Here is a 17,649-nt window from a genome sequence, read left to right as displayed (position 1 = left end):
GTAGTGCGTTGACATTGGCTGGGACTGTGGCCTTAAATGTCAAGGATATCAAAACAACGGTAGGATTGATCAAAGCACTTTCAGATATGTATGAAAAGCCCTTGGCTTTGAATAAGGTATATATGATGCATCGTTTATTTGATTTAGAGATGAATAATGGTAATTCTGCTGCTGAACATATTAATGAATTTAATTCAATAATAAGTCAATTATCTTCGGTTAATATTATCTTTGAAGATGAAGTGAAAGCCCTAATTTTTGTTGTCCTCTTTACCTGTTGTTGGGGAACCTGTAGTAACTGTTGTTTGTAATTCTTCTAGTAAAGAAAAATTGGTTTATAATGTTGTCCGTGATCTGATTTTGAGTGAGAGTATTCGAAGGACGTAGAACGGAGAATCATTTGGAGTATACAGTGAGGGTAGAGGGAGGGGAAAACAATAGGGAAAAGGGAAGAACATTCAGAGAAGATCAAAGTCAAGGGGTCGGAGTAAGTCAAAAGGCATGGCTAGTATTACCTGTTGGAATTGTGGTGAGAAGGGTGATCCAAAGAGGGGTGTCCACATCCCAAGAAGAAGGGTGAAAAGTCTAACCATAATGATAAATAGGAAGATAGTGATAACTCATCGATTTATTCTACATCGAATGAGATTGAGGAAGCTTTGGTCCTAGGGGTTGATAGTCCCACAGAGTCGTGGATTCTAGATTCGGGGGCATCATTCACTCTTCACCTATGAGGGAGTTGTTTCATGACTTCAAAGGAAGGAAGTTGGGAAATGTCTATCTTATTGATGACCATGGGGAAGGGAGATGTGGTGGTCAAGACTGCGAACGGGGGAATTTTAAAACCCACATTGATTCCGAATTTTCTACAGCACTTTTGCATCAATCATTGTCTCCATAAGAAAGACGATATTTGGCCTATCACTCCAACAAAGAGAGTGAAGAGCACTAACTGTCCAAGGGTTAGCAAAACTATAACAGTTCCAAGTCAATAGTTTCATTGCTCTTCACGGGGTTGGTCAACACCAACCTCCGCTACTTGAACCATAGACTGATTCTAATTGAAATCAAACTTTGCTTTTTTTCTCCTGTCATCATCCATATTTTCCCCATCATGCAGTGGTATATTAACACATTTTCTTTTACCAGAATCATAAATGTCCATCATTTCCTCAAAATTAGAACAAGAATCGATATCAGCAGGGGTATGAATATAAGAAATGTCCATATGTGAGGAGGAAGCAGGCACCTTAATAATGTTACCTTTTACATTATTACTCTTTTTATGTGATAGCACTTTTTTGGTTGATTTTGAGGAGAGACCAACCTGAAAAAGAGGAGGCATATGTTCTGAAAAAGAAGGGCCTTGATTCGTTGCATTAATGATAGTGGAAACACTTATCCCAATTGCCACATCATTTAACTTGGTACTCGAATCAAAAACCTTCACTCTTTGACTACCCTCAGCATAGGCATGCCCAGTGGCAATATTCTCCTAGCCCCCAACGCCCTCCACCCTTGTCATCATGTTCCCCAACACTTTTTCCCACCATCTCCACATGTGGCTTCAGCAGCACGTGTTTGACCCCCACATCAACTCCATTACCACCAACCATTATAGACCCATGCCCCCCCCTGAATACTACACCTGGCCCCTTCATCTTGGTTGGAGATTAATTTCCCCTGAATCATACTCGCATCCTCATCCTTCGTCACAAATATCACCATCCTTCTTGCTTTAATGGCCGACACTTCCTCCTTATTTCTAGACCGCCCCTTATGCGGGGATGCCTTCAGCCGCGCACCCCACCCTAGTTCAGTATCACAATCCTCCAGCCTCTCAGCACTATAACCCTTATCACTATGTCCCAACACACCACATCTGAAACAAAAATGTGGAATACGCTCGTACTTATATTCTATAGTAGTCAACTGTCCATCCTTGTGCTTAATACGTTGCTTCCTTCGCAAAGGTTTAAAGATATTCAACAACACCTTAACCCTGCAGAATTGATCAAGTCCAAAATCATCCAAGTCTACCTCTCGATGGCACGTCCTAGGCACGAAGCGATTGCTTTCACCTCCGGTTCGGATCGACAATTGAAAAGGAGATTGTAGATTCGGACCCAGAATGGTTAAGTATCAACTCGCACCTGCGAGGGCTATTCATCCCCCTTATAGCATCTAACACCAACAATTAATAATTTCATATAGTGAGTTTTATAGAGATATAGTGAACTTATATAAAATATAAAGGATTTTATTAACATAAAATATATAGTGAAATTATATAAAATATAGTGAAAGATTTAATTTTAATGTTTTAACATGCAGTAAGATGTAGGTTGTGCATTATATCTTGAGTTTGTGACACATGTTTCAACATATAGAAATATGTAGTTTATGCATGATATAGTAAGTTTATGCATGATATAGTCAGTGTTTGAATGATATAGTGGATTGTTCTGAAATGATACAGTTTTTGCATGTATATAGTATGTTTTCGAATGATATAATGAGTTTCTTCATAATGTAGTGGATTGTTTAGAAATTATGTAGTTTCTTCATGATATAGTATGTTTATAGTGATATAGTGAGTTTCTGCATGATATAGTGGATTTCTGCATGATAGAGTAGAATTCACATGATATAGTAGAATTCACGTGATATAGTAAGACTCAATGCTATATATGGTGGATGGTTTAGAAATGATACATGCTTTTGGCCTGGTACATGCTAATGTTAACGTGAACCGAGTCCACGCAAGTCGGTTTGTATGTCAACATAGACAATGAGTGGACACGTGGCGGTTTGTAATCATTCTCCACATATTTTTATAATTTGAAGTATATCGATATTGATATTGATATTGATCACAAAGGAAGGAATTAAAATAAATAACCTATAATATTATATAGTGTTGAAGCTATAATGTATAGCGCACAGTACATTTGAGTGTCCCACATTGATAAAAGATAATGTATGAATTCACTTTATACGGCAAAAGGGTTACTCCCCTTATTGACATATGGTTTTAAAGTGGAACATCCTTAATCTTGTGAAGTGGATTTTCCTCTCCTAATATTCGACTTCTATTATCCTAATAATACCAATATATGCTATTCAATCAACTAGGATAAATACGTTATCCTCAACATACAATCTTATCTATTACTCAATAAGTCCTATAGGACAAAGTCTTATCCCACCATCTCCATCTTTTTTCACGAGTCTTTGTATTTCATCATAACCAAGAAAAGGGTAAAAAGTATGAAAGATGATGTGGAAAATTATGAAGGAGAATAAAAAATGACATTAGAGTACATCACATGGTCTCCCAAAAAAGGTACTCCCTCTGTTTTTTTTTTTATATTTCTCACTTTCTTGTGCACATCTCTCAATGTACATATATATTTGAATTTAAATATCTTTTATTATTATATATTAGTAAAAATTATTATAACGATTTAATATAAATAATCTACTCATTGAGACGAATCAAACAAGACCTCACATGACTATATTTTTTCTTATAAATTAAAAAATTTGAGAAGATTCTCTCTAAGTAATCTCAAGATTCTAAGTGAGAACGATAAAAAAAAATAGAGAGAGTACATAACAATAGTGTCAAATTTGACTAAAGGTGTGTGGCTCACATCCCAAATCGGTAAAAACTAAAATAGTGTGCAGATTAAAAGAAACAATTTGACAAGAGATGTGTGTAGTTTAAAAATAAACGGATGGAATAGTAATTAAAAAATTGATCCCCATATATAGAAAGTATGGACAATATGTTTAATATGAAAACATTTTTTATATTTTTGATTCTTTAAGAAAAGGCATTTGTATCGTTATAAGTCACCTTTTATGTCCAATTAACAGACGTAATGATGAACCAACTTCATCCCACCCAATTTTTCTCTTCTTTTCCCTTACACATCACAATTCACTGTTTATACGTCAACACTTACCTCAACCTTATTCTTCTTCGAACTATGGTGAGGTTGGTTAATAATATTTTTGTCTCTCCCTTCAAAAATAATTCTTTTGCTCTTGCCTAGTTTTTTCATACCCCAAATTATACACTCTCCAACCCATTATATTGTAATTTAAATGTATGTACGTATTATATCTCAACAACGTCACATGTCTTTATCCAACACTCGATTCATATGATCAAAGGCTAGGGTTAGACCGTTTGAGCAACATTTTTAACACCACCCTCAACTTACCTCAATTTTTTTTCCCAATTGTAAAACTAGCTAATAACGAATACAACAACTTACAATTGCTCCCTGACAACTATTTTTTCCAAAAAAATTGCCAACCTCAAAATAATCCAACTAGATTTCGAACTATTCAGTATAGATTAAGTTTTCAATTATTTATTTTTTCTTTTTACCTAACAATTGGCAAAGAATATGTACATAGTATAATAGTATTCTTGTACACCTATAATTTATGTATGCACATCCAAATCTGTTTGGCAAAGAACAATTTGAAATTAACCTTTTTACTTAAAAAGAATCCGATTTCAAATCTTGTCAAAAGAAGACAAAGTAATGGTTGGTAAACTGTTGAAGTCTCAAAAAAACTCCACCAAAAATAATTTTAGTATTTTCACACCTATATAATTACGTCTCCTTCAACTGTTATTCAGATAATACTATTTCAATATCGAGTAGTACTCAAGTAGTATCATTTCAGTAGTAATTGAAAAATACATATATGTACCAAATAGTATTAGGCTATGTTTAGTTCACCTGAAATTTTCTGATCTGAACTTATTTTTTCTAATCTGATCTGATCTGAACTTATTTTTTCTGATTACAATATTTTATCTTTTAGATTTTTCTCAATATATAAGAAAAAATATAGTCATGTGGGGTCTTGTTTGATTCGTCTCAATGAGTACTTTATTAATATTCAATTATTATAATTTTTACTAATATGTAATGAAAGATATAATGATTTTAAAATATAAGCATGATATGAACTGATCTGATCTGAACTTAGTTTTTTTGATCTGATCTGATCTGATCTGATCTGATTAGATCTGAAATAAGCAAAAATAAGGTGAACTGAACATAGCCTTAGTTGGAACTTTGAAGAAGCACAATAATCAAATTATCTTAATAGAATATTTAAGACTCAACCTGTTGATTGACCTGCCCAAATCTTCCAAAGTTGATCTTTTGAAGAAGTAAGTTTGGATAAATGTTTTTTTTTTCAAGAATTACATTGGATAAACTATCTTTGCCACGTGTGCTAGAAGTGCTTGACCCAAAGTAAAGAATTTTGCATAAACTTTAATTGTTCCTATCCCTTTCTTCCTCGTGTAGACTCTTCATACACGAAAACCCTTTTTATCCAAACCCACAAATTCCAATCCAGTCCAATCTCTTCTTCTAAACTTTCTCCATTATACAAATTCCGCAGCAACACTTCAAAATCCCTTCTTTCAATCCAAAACCCAGAAAAATACAACAAACAGACTAACAACATTATCCTTCATCAACAATTAACAACACCAAATTTTGCAAACTAAAGAAGAAACAAAATTGTTCATGTAAAAATAAAAATGTGTTCTTTTTTCTTATAATGGGTATGAATCAGAGGAGAGAGAAATAGAGATTTTAGAGAGAGAAAGAGAGGGTTGGGTGAGGATGGTTGAAGATGAAGACCCATCAAATTCAAATTCAAATTCAAATTCAACCCAAGAATCATTAAAGTCAAAAACAGAAAGTGGGTCATGGAGATATGCGACGAGTTTTCAAAGGGATTTAATGGCGGGTGCAGTTATGGGTGGTGTTGTCCACACCATTGTTGCACCCATTGAAAGAGCTAAGCTTTTGTTGCAAACTCAAGATAGCAACGTTGCTATTGTTGCTGGAAAACACCGTAAATTTAAGGGAATGTTTGATTGCATTGCTAGTACAGTGAAAGAGGAAGGTTTTTTATGTCTTTGGAGAGGCAATGGCAGCAGTGTTCTCCGGTATTACCCTTCTGTTGCTCTCAATTTCTCTCTTAAGGTATTATTGTTATTATTATTATTATTATTCCTTTTTATATTTTTGGGTTTGATATGAAGGATTTATTGTGATTTTTTATTTTGTGTTATTTTATTTAGTGAAGTATGTTATTTGGTTTTTTGGGTTATGGAGATTTTTGTAGTAAAGAAGGATGAACTATGCAAGATTACTGGTTGGGGAATTGGGATGATATAGGTACTTTATAGTGCAGAATTTGATGAGGAACATGATATTGAGTTTTGAGATATGGATGTAGATTTTGCTGAAAGATGGTAGTTTCTGAGTTTTAACTTCGTTTGGATAATGGACGTGTTTATACTGGTTTATAGTGTCACTATAATGTTGAGAAATAATAGATAGACCTTTTGATGCTTTTGTGCTTGCTGCATAGAAATGAAAGATTGAAGACATGTGCTTTTGCTTGCTTAAGTTTGAGATAGGAGCTACTTTTGTTTGGGAGTTGATAATGTTAGTGGCCAATATGATTGAGATTGCGTTTGAGACGACCTTATTGATTTGGAGTTATACATTGAGATGTGTAAGCTTTCTGGATTTTAGTAATTGAAGCCATAAGTATAATAGTTATAACACTGGAGCTGTTCTGTTGTAGAATCCTTTTCCTTGCTCTTCTCTCTCCATGTTCATATGGTTAATTCCATAGGCTAAGTGACTTCCCACTCTGGAAAGAATCTATCCGTTTCTCCTGTCTTTCTCTTTCTCGGAAGGATAGAAGTATGTTTTGGTTTTTTTCTCAATTCAAAGGTACATAGGTTAGATTCTCCTTGAATATAGTCCATATAGAGCAACTGGTGGGATGTTTGGTTGTGTGCTTATCCATTGGAGATCGAAAAGTTTGGTCTTTAGTATATTTATAGATTGCCTTCTGTTTTTTTCTGGATTATTCGATGAATTCTGCTTCAGAGCTAATATGGTTGTTGCTGGATAAATCAAGGGAATAAGTGGTACTCAAATCAGTTTGTTTGGGGGGGGGGGGGGGGGAAGAGAGATTTCTATTTATAATTATTATCTTGACAATCATCATGAAGGACTTCATTTGAACTTGTGGAGATGTGGAAGTTTATAACTAGAAATATTGTGGTAAAGCTATATATATTAATTCCCTTGGTGTCAATCTCATTAGTTTCTGTAGTAGTTAAGAGTGATATATCCTGAAGTGCTGTTTGCTTCCACTTGTGTCAGAGGAGTTGTACAACTATTCTGGGAAAAAGACATTCCCATGTAGTAGTAATAGAGCCTGGTTTATTTCAAATGTCATGGTTTTAAGATCCGAAAAGTGTATCCAGCTGCTGCCATTGTGCGATATATATATGTGTGTGTATATATATATATATATTTGCATCACTCATGTAGTCATGTTTCATGCCTTAGAGACCTTTTGGAAATTATCTTTATATGTCTTTCTCTAGCTATACAAGGACTCTTTGTCCTCATTTTATATGTATTATTTTCATACCTTTTTTCTGAAACAAATATTTGCATTTGCACCATCCACATCAACAACTATGAAATTTGTACGTTAATCTATGAAGCCTTTTGTGCGGTTTTCTTATGCTTTTGGATTTAATTTGCTTGTGGAGCATACGAGGCTAGCAGTCTTTGACGCACTATAGCCTAATCGTTTGAGAGAGTTCATTATTGGGTGTCAAATGTTCTTACAACATTTGACACAGAGGTGACTGTGCACACTATCTTGTGCATTTTGAGTTTTGTTTTTAAATTATGTCATTTAAGTGGCTGAAAAGTGAAAACTGCGATTTGATTTTTTTTCATTTTATCTTCCATACCTGCTTTTGAAAAGGGGGAAGATACGTTTCCAGAATTTCAAGGAATACATATCGTTTGGCTATTGAAAGTGCCCTGGGGTTGGCATTTGACTGATGAAAGTGCATTTACAGCTCACAAGTGATCTGAGAAAGGTAAATATGCATTTGGTTTTGACTATAGATTCCTGCCCCCAGTCAGCCCAATTCATGAAAGGAAGATAAAGAGATTACGAAGGGACATATGTCCCTCTTGTTCTTTTAGTTTCAGTCGTCAACAATCTCAGTTTCCTTGTCCTTAAAACCTATTGAACCTCATAATTATGCACATGAAGAAATCGCTATTGTTTACTGGTGTGAAAGTTTTGCTGTATGGTTTGTTTGGGTGAAGAAGACATATGGTAGACAAAATAGTTTTATGTTTGAAGCAGGTTCTAAAAGCCTTTGAAATTGGAAAAGTATTTAAAGGTGGATTAACAAAATGATAGTTCAGGCTAGAGAGTTTGAGCAGAACAATATATATCCCTTTAAATCAAGCTTTGGCGTATGCCATCAAAAGTATACTAATATATTGCTGTTTTTTCGCAAGAGATGAAGTTGTGTAGTCAGGAACATCTCAAGGGTTTTTCTAGACATGCTGAAATTGACCTTATTTGGAAACAGACCAACATCACTATGACAAGAGTGGGTTATGAGCAACATAATTCAACCAAAATCTGATGTCAATTGAACTCAAACAACTTGCAATTGTTGGGTCAGGTAGGTTTGAGTTAAGTTTGATCCATAAGGTTTAGAACATTTAAGTAGGAGATCTTTGGTAAAATATTTGATGTGATACCATTTTAGCAACAAACCCAGCTTTTGCATTGATGTTGTGTACAATGCTTTATGTGGAGCAAATGCTGATAATAGCAGGAAGCATATGCAAGTGCCATATTTGCTGTGGTTAGGTCTCATGCTCTCACTAGACTTTAATAATGTGTAGATTTAAGCATTGTTTTAGAAATGGAATGAAACCAAATCAAAGGATACTGGGATAGTAAAGATTTGCTAAAAGGTATCTGAATTTCCCTGCTTTCTTAATCAAAGTCTTCTTCCTAAGGACTTTAACTCAAAGCCTCCTGACCTCATGCTACCTTAGCTATCAAAATTCCTCACTGTCCACCTTTGCTTAATGCTTATCATTTTCCACTCAAGAAGTCCCTCTCTGACAGCCTCACTTTTCCAGCCCATTTATCACCTCACTTTCTCAGCCAACGACAAATTAGAAAGGCCACAACTTGCACTATTGACTAAAGTTTGGTTATTTTCAATGATTTCACATTAATATGCTCAAAATCTCCTCCTTTTGTTTTCGGCCCATACATAAACAAAGGCAATAATCTTAAAAGTTAAGCTAAAGTTGTTACTGACAAAGCAAATGACCTACTAGTATCTCCAAATGTTCTCTCTCTCTCTCTCTCTCTCTCTCTCTCTCCCTCACCTTTCCCTGTGATAGTCCTGGGTTGACAATTGACACTTCCTATTAGTAAGGCTACTAGTGTTTTCCTAGAGAGTATGGATGAGCTAGCAAGGATTTTGAGGGTTAATGAGCTAAAGAGAGAATGAGTTAGAAAATTGAAATGAATGTTTGACAGGTGGACTACCACTTTGATCTAAATAAAATTTTAGCTCAAAGGTCCTAATTTGGCCCATTTTGACCTACATGCTCTTTTTTGTCCTAATAGGTTTATTTCAATTGAATTTACATTCATGTAAACCGTTTTAGTTTGAGCCATGTTGCTTAAAGTTTATGCGGCCTTTTAGCTCATTTGTAGCATGGTGTCAAAACAAGACCGCATCGTATCATTTCACCCTCATTGTAAAGGTTTTCAAATCTACCGAATTGATATACCCGCATTGTAAAGGTGTATAAAACGAGTTTTATGTGAGTTAAGGGTTATTCATTGTCTGAGTCGATATTTGGCGGTATCAGTAGCTCATTGGTAGAGCGGTCGGCTGTTAACTCATTGGACGTAGGTTCGAATCCTTCTTAGGGGATTGGATTAATTCTTTAATTCAGAATCAAATGAAGGGGCTCGCTTTGACCGTTATGAGTAGGTAAGTGGGTGACCCCTTCACTGTCATTTTTTCTATCTCGTGTGTATCACATTCTTATTATGTTCTGCACTATTTTCAAATCTCTGTTAATACCTTGGTGTACATCCGGGGCTATTTACAACTAGCCAATTAAGAATTCTCGGATGTACTAGTAGTGCATCAAAGATGCAGTTAGTGATTCTCCCGAGAGGCTACAATTACCGTTACCGCATTTTCGAGCTACGATATCCAAAGCATTAAAAATTGTTATTCCATTCTAATATGATTGTAAGTTGCAAAGGATAATTATTACAGAAGCGTTAGGTTGGAATGTTGGGCATTTAGGAAGGATGATATTAAGACAATCGGTGTAGCTGAGATGGATGTGTTGTAAACTGATAATACTTTAAAGGATATAATTTAGAATGAAGATATTGTGAGGTAAGGTTGGAGTTGCAAATATTAAGGATGAGATAAGGGAGAACAATTTACATTGTAGTGGACATGTGCAACATCGACTAGAATACTGGTAAGAAATTGAGAGAGTTGCATCATGGGGGTTTTAGAAGAAGGCAAGGGAAACCAAAGATGACTTGGGTGTGATATGAAGAAAATTGATTTGCAGAAGCATTTAACAATATATTGAAATAAGTGGAGCAAGAGGGCGTTTGTAGATGACCACAAGAGATCATTTCTTGGTTTATGCAACCGATCTCATTTTCTGGTTAGTTGTCTTTGATGTAATGTTGTCAAGGAGCATTTGAATTCAATTTGGTGTGGTACCTTCTTGATAGCTCTATTTGTTACTGTCAATCTTGTTATTAATGCTTCAATTATACTTCATAACAGATTCAAGACATAAAACTACATAGTCAAGAGCAAGGTTATGAGATAAAGGTGATTGGAAATAAACTGTTATCTTAAAAATAGTTTTCGGAGAGTATTATTTGAGGAGGTCATATGTGTCATTTGGGATCTAGCTGATTTTAACACTAGACATATATTACGGTAAATGTTTTTAATATATTTGACAGAAGGTTCAATCAGAACAATCATAGTGAGATTGGGGGGGGGGGGTGATTTTTAGTACCTCATAGCTTGCCTCTAGTTTTAGGCTTGATTCTAATGCCTTCAAAGTGGGCTTTCTTACTTTGTGAATAAAAAGGTGAGATGGAATGGAGGATCGCTGTCAGTAATAGATATTTGGAGATGGGAGGCTGGGGTTTCTGTCTTGATCCTTTTTTGGGATATTGTTAATTTGCGTGAAATGGTTACCCATTTTCTGAACCATTGACACCTGCAGTTGGTATTATTGGGATCTGGGAACTCGTCTCTTTGTTAGCTACTACCTAATTGCTCGAGGAACTCATAGCTCTTAACTGTCAGCATAAGATACAAGCCTTACCTTTAAGGTGGATAGAGGTCGAGAAGGTTTTTTACCTTGCAATTGTGATTTCCTCCCCATCAGTGACTTTTAGTTCTACTTGTGCTGAGTATGTTTGTAAGAGTGGGTTTTCAGTCCAAGCAAAGAAGGTATGACATGGATTCATCATCGCTCAATAATTTCCAGGTTGTATGCATGATTAAGGTGCAGGAAAACCATGACTTTGTCTGGAAAAGAGGACGTCCTGACTAACGAATGAAAGAAAATTATTAGTATTAATTTATACTTGTTGTCTTTCTATTTGGCATCACAACATTAACTTGTTTAGGAATATCTGCTGTTTCTAGATTCTAACCTAGGATTCTATGCTGATTGTTCCAAAGTTTTCATTGAATACCAAGCAACATTGTGATGTTGTAAAGGTGCTAGACGATATATTAAAGACCAACATGGAGATGGCTGGTAAAGGTTACCTCTGGACCATATAATTTATTATTTGCATTAGATTTGGTGGCATCTGGATTGGAGTTGCTCTAAGAACTATGCTTGTGATTTGCAACTCTGGCCTCTTTGAATTTGGAATTCACTTGTTGATGGTCTCCGGGCCTCACAAGCTCTCATGTTGAGATCAATTTGCTGTAGGGGAAGATAGAACATTAACTGTGGAAGTGACTCCACCTGAATTTCCAGACCAGAACAACCTTTTTGGTGTTTGCTGTGGCCTGTGGATAATTGGAGAGTTCTCTTATGTGCTTTGGTTGGATGATAACTGCTCAAATTTTTTCTTTTTACATCTACACGAATGATCAGCCTTGACTGCTAGCTGTATCTTAAGCAATCACATATTACACCTTGCTGACTAATTTGGGAGGAACATACTGCAATTCGTAGTTGTAGGATCCTCTTATATTCAATGACCTTGTTCTCAAGCGAATGCATTACTTGTACAAGGTGTATTACTATCTATGTTTATGTAATATCGGTTTGGACTCTACCAAAGGCAAGGTTTGGGGAGGTTCAAAAATATGCCATCTTATTTATAATCAGTCGGGAATAGGAGAGAAGCACGATCATGTCATTCATCCTAGATACTTTCTGAAGTCCTTCCATCCTAAATTAAATGCCACAAACCATCTTTAGGAAGTGTAAGAAACAGAGAGAAAGAAGTGGGTGGGTAGGTAGGGTATATGGCAAATAAATTGGGACCACCGAAAAAGAAACTTGTGGCAAGTCATCTGGGACGGGGGGGATACAAAATTATGTGGGCAGATTTTCATCTGGTCAGTTTCTTGTTACAGGATCTTTACCGGGACGTACTAAAAAATGACGATGATGGCCCACCCATAATGTCTGGTGCAGCTGCCAACTTTTTTGCAGGGGCAGCAGCTGGTTGCACGACATTGATAATTGTTTATCCACTGGATATTGCTCACACACGATTAGCTGCGGATATTGGGAAAGCAGATGCTCGTCAATTTCGGGGAATTTACCATTTCTTGAGTACGATATGCAGGGCCGAAGGGATTCGGGGACTTTACCGGGGACTCCCTGCTTCTTTACATGGAATGGTCATTCATCGTGGCGTATACTTTGGTGGATTTGATACTGCTAAAGAAATTCTTACTAAAGAAGCTGTAGAGTTGGCATTGTGGAAACGCTGGTTGGCGGCACAGGCAGTGACCACCTCTGCTGGGTTGTTGTCTTATCCATTTGATACTGTTCGAAGGCGTATGATGATGCAATCTGGCCTCAAGGAGCCAATGTACATAAAGACCCTTGATTGCTGGAAGACAATATATAGGACAGAGGGGCTAACCTCGTTTTACAGAGGGGCTGTTTCGAATATGTTCAGAAGTACTGGTGCTGCTGCCATTCTTGTTTTATATGATGAAGTTAAGAAGTTCATGCATTGGGGTGGTACTACTTCTACCAGGAATTAATTTTTTTGTTTGGGGTGGGGTATTTCAGTTATACAAATCTCAATACAGTTAACATGAGTGTTTCGATGACAGATTCAGATCGAAACATCCGTCCGCTGATGTTGTCTTCTTTGACAACGCCAGCCTTACTGATTTTTTTAGCTAACCAATAAAAAAGAGAATGGACTTCAGCTTTTGATTTGGTTCTCCTTTTATGTACATGCCTTTGTAATTTAGCTGTTGAAATGATTCTGGTGAGCATACTTGCTCAGCTGTTGATTCTGGAGAGTATAGTTTGCTAACTCCAAACTCAATACACTTTCCTCTTTTTTTTTTTCAAATGATCTTTAAAAAGGTCGATGGAGTTCTTTGTTCCTAGACTTTCCTTCTAATTCCATGGTCTGTCAACTTTTCCACGATCACCTCCAAAAAAAACCAAACTCTGCCTTTTACATAAAATTGCCGGTGTACGAGTAACCTCTGGATTTGTAGAGCTAATGAACGTGTTCAACCCTGTATATTTAAAGAATAGAAATTCTTGCCGTAGGATTGGAGGAATCATCTTGTAATCTCATGATTATAATGAGAGAATAACGTAATCAACATAGTAAGTACTTTAAGCTAGAGATGGCAGATGGGCTGGTCAGTTCAACTTCTGTTTTAGGTGATGACTTATTTGGTTCTGTCTCAATTTAAGTTGGGCCATGGTCAAGTTGAGTGATGGACATATTTTGTTATTTAAGTATCTCTTGAGAAATCAGTTAGTTGACACAAGTTACATATGTTTTGTCAATTCAAGTCAAATTAGGTTAGTTTTAATCGAGAACAATATGAGTATGTGTAAAATAATATCGATCGTGCAATTAGGTATGAGTTATGGTTTGTTTGATTCAACTTATATTGTTTATTTTATTTGATCTTATTTTATATGATTTATTTTATTTTTTGAAACAAGTGAAGATAAATGATCTTATCTTATTTGATTTTATTTGATCTTATCTTATTATTTCTAAAATAAGTTGTACAGAACATAGCCTTATTGCTAGTAGGTCTTTTTGACCTTATTGTGGCTTATATAACTATTATACGCTACTCTCTCCGTCCCATTATTAAGTAATTATTTTTCTCTCTTGATATCAAGCTTTAAAATTTTTGACCAAATATTCTCATTAATATGTACAAAAATTTGTTAGGTTCGTCTCAACGTGTATTTCATAATATCAAATTCTTATAATTTTTATTAATACGAAATTGAAGATATTGAAGGTTAAAGGTATATTTTGGAGACAGTGAAAACAAACTAGCACTACATTATGGGACTGAGGGATTATTTTTTGAAGAGTTATTTATTAGGTGTATTAATGTATCCAGTTTGGTGTTAACTTACCATTTTAAGTGATTATACCAGTTGGGGAATGGGTTGTTGTTTCAATTTAACCAATGGATTCAGAGTTGAGCTCTACGAATGCAACAATAATTGTTTGGAGAGTTTTATGGACTGGACTTGGACCTATCACTCTATCACTCTATCACTCTATCACTCTATCATAGTGCCATAGATAATTCATTTTATTGGTTGGTTTCTGTTGGAGTTAAGGCTTGGAAAAGCCTTGGCTCATTTTGTTGTTTGTCCCACATTACTTGTGGGAGGGAATTTCTCCTTGTTTTTATATTCCCTCCTTCTTTCTATTGAATTGGTTCTAGAGATGCTTTTGTGGTTGGATGTCATGTTTGGTTTGGGCTTGCTATCACATGCGCGCGCTACTCGACTAGGGCTTTGGGGACTTAACTTAACTAAAGTTTTGGACTTGGGAGCTGCGCGTGTGTGATTGTTGGAATTCTGTAACATTTTGACTGTTGCAGTATTCATGGCAAATCCCTAATAATCCGCCCATTTATTGCTATCCGTTTTTGGCCTGATTTTTCCCTACAAAATTGGCGCCTTCTGATCAGTTAAACACACACAAAATAAACACTCTCTTCTTCCTTCTCTTCTCTCTTCCTGGGTTTTCGTGTTTTTCTCCAAAGCTCAGTTTGCTAGTGGTGGCATACTCAGCTACTGTGTTAACCTTGGGGAGCATTCCGGCTAAGATCGATAACCATCTTTGTCGGGCCGTAATTGCTTTTAAGTTAGTGGTCTCCTACCACAGCACAGTCTTGAAATTCATCTTTTCTGTCATTGCGATTACTCTTGTTTCTAACAGTTTCCAACCGATTAGATTAAATAATAGATTCGATACTTTTAGATTGTCCAAGGGAATGGAGGTATAATATATAGGAACCACATAACATGATAGACAGATAGAGGTGATATATATGTTTTCCACTGCGTATGCTTACACAATTCGACAATGGCTTTATGAACAAAATTAGCTGAGATATACACTAATCCTATTCCTTAAAATCCAAATCATGTGTTATAATAGTGTCAACATGTAATGATTATGCCAGTGTACATGATCTGGCTTCCTCTTTTGCTTCCTAACTAGTTATAAAACTAGTGTGAAGTCAGCAGTTCCGTGCCAAGTTGATGGGAAAAGAGAGCAAAGTGGATTTATCAACGTTGATCATTTAGTATTTAAGTACACTGTTTAGTACCTAATGCTTATAAACTTTCCTCTTTTCAATTAAGTTATCATTTTTCTTTGGGTGATATATGCAGGATTTCAAGGTGATGTCATTTGATTCCTTTAATCAGTTGGTTAATTACATTATCATCTTCATGTATTACTATTATTATTATGTATACACATATATATAGTGTAGTAATATATTAGCATCAAAGGGTTATTGGATGACCTTGGTTTCTAAGGCATCAATCTTTTAAAAAAGATATTGGCTCAAAACTTGAATGAACTACTCAGTTATATAAAGAGACAATGTAGGGAACTTAAATTATGACTTGATGGAGGCTGCTTTACAAAAGCTTTGTTTAACTATATGTGATTATTAATATTAAGATTATAAGGTTATTCAGAATGATATGGATCGGATATGTTAACCCTTAACGATATAATAAATTATACCGTGTCACCTTTACAAAATGTTAACTAGTATTGAGATATATGTAATCTATATCTTAGGAAACAATTATTTGAATTGATAATTTCCTTGTAATGGGTATCCTTGAGTTTCCTAAACTCTAGGGACTATATATTATGCACACAAAGTAATGAGAAGATAACACAAATTTGACCTAGCAACTTTGACATGGTATCAGGCTAGTGCCGCATACTCTAAACACGAAACTTCCATCACCATGGCCGGTGATGATGAACCTTCTAAAAAGTCACCACCACCGCCGCCTCTCACCATATCTCCCACTTCTCCTTTCTTCCTTGGTCCTCAAGATCGACCGGGAGATTTTATTACTCTAACTCGTCTCACGACGGATAATTATGATCAATGGGCGTCGGATATGCAAATGGCTCTCGAGGCTCGCCGCAAATACGTTTTCCTTGATGGTCCGATTACTTCTCCCACGCCTCCATGCACTTCTTCTGATTGGAGTACCATCCAAGCTATGCTCATCTCTTGGATCATGAATACTATCTCCCAGGAGATTAAAGGTACACTTTCTAAATATCGTGATGCTAAACGCCTATGGGATTCTCTTCAATCCCGGTTTGCTATGGCTAATGGACCCCGTATTCAACAACTTACCACTTCCCTTGCTACATGTTCTCAATCTAAATCTATGAGTGTTGCTTCATAGGACCAGTTGAGGAATTTGATTGGAATGGCTGTTAGACGGGATGCACTGTACTACTTTGGTGGTGGGACTTCTGTACATCATGTTTCGGTTGGAGAAGCTACTCCTACCTTGGCTTTATGGCATCATCGCATGGGTCACCCCTCCGAGAAAGTTTGAAAATTGCTTCCTCCTGTTCTTCATATGCAGGGTAGTCTGAATAAGGGTTCTGAGGTGTGCTTTCGTGCTAAACATCCTCGCTCTAAATTTCCCATTAGTGATCATAAGGCTAGTAGAATTTTTGAAAAAGTACATTGTGATTTGTGGGGACCTTATAAACACGTTTTCTCTTGTGGTACTCGTTATTTCTTAACTTTGGTGGATGATTTTTCTCGTGCTGTTTGGGTTTATTTATTAATTGACAAAACTGAGCTTTTTTCCATGTTTATGGCCTTCATTGCTATGATTGATCGTCAGTTTTCTCAATCCATTAAAATTGTGCAAAGTGATAACGGCATTGAATTCCATTGTCTTCATGATTATTTTACTGCCATTGGGATTCTTTTTCAAACATCTTGTGTTGTTACTCCACAACAAAATGGGAGGGTTGAGCGTAAACATCAACATATTATGAATGTGGGTAGAGCTCTTCGCTTTCATGCTAATCTTCCTATATATTTTTGGAGTGAAAGTGTTCTTACTGCTGCTCATCTTGTTAATCGCACTCCCACTCCCTTACTCAATAACAAAACTCCCTATGAAC

At 36.0% G+C, this 17,649-nt stretch overlaps 1 protein-coding gene across 1 annotated transcript; it reads left to right on the top strand.

Annotated features, from left to right (window-relative positions):
* The first annotated feature begins 5,325 nt into the window (after window positions 1-5,325).
* On the top strand, window positions 5,326-14,107 carry LOC104886616 (probable ADP,ATP carrier protein At5g56450). The gene is made up of 2 exons (XM_010671082.4): window positions 5,326-6,032; window positions 12,575-14,107. Exons 1-2 carry the CDS (start codon window positions 5,667-5,669, stop codon window positions 13,214-13,216), a joined length of 1,008 nt encoding a protein of 335 aa, XP_010669384.1. The 5' UTR covers window positions 5,326-5,666; the 3' UTR covers window positions 13,217-14,107.
* The last annotated feature ends 3,542 nt before the right edge of the window (window positions 14,108-17,649 follow it).

Source organism: Beta vulgaris, chromosome 2 (genome assembly GCF_026745355.1).
Source record: "Beta vulgaris subsp. vulgaris cultivar EL10 chromosome 2, EL10.2, whole genome shotgun sequence".
Taxonomy (NCBI): Eukaryota; Viridiplantae; Streptophyta; class Magnoliopsida; order Caryophyllales; family Amaranthaceae; genus Beta; species Beta vulgaris.
The sequence above is the reverse complement of the archived record's forward strand: the minus strand, read 5'-3'. Positions and strand labels throughout refer to the sequence as shown.

Excerpts from the sequence above, each read along its gene's own strand:
- LOC104886616 (XM_010671082.4), top strand. The coding sequence starts at position 5,667 with ATGGTTGAAGATGAAGACCCATCAAATTCAAATTCAAATTCAAATTCA. Across the intron at positions 6,033-12,574 it reads CTCTCAATTTCTCTCTTAAG|GATCTTTACCGGGACGTACT; the intron begins GTATTATTGTTA and ends TTCTTGTTACAG.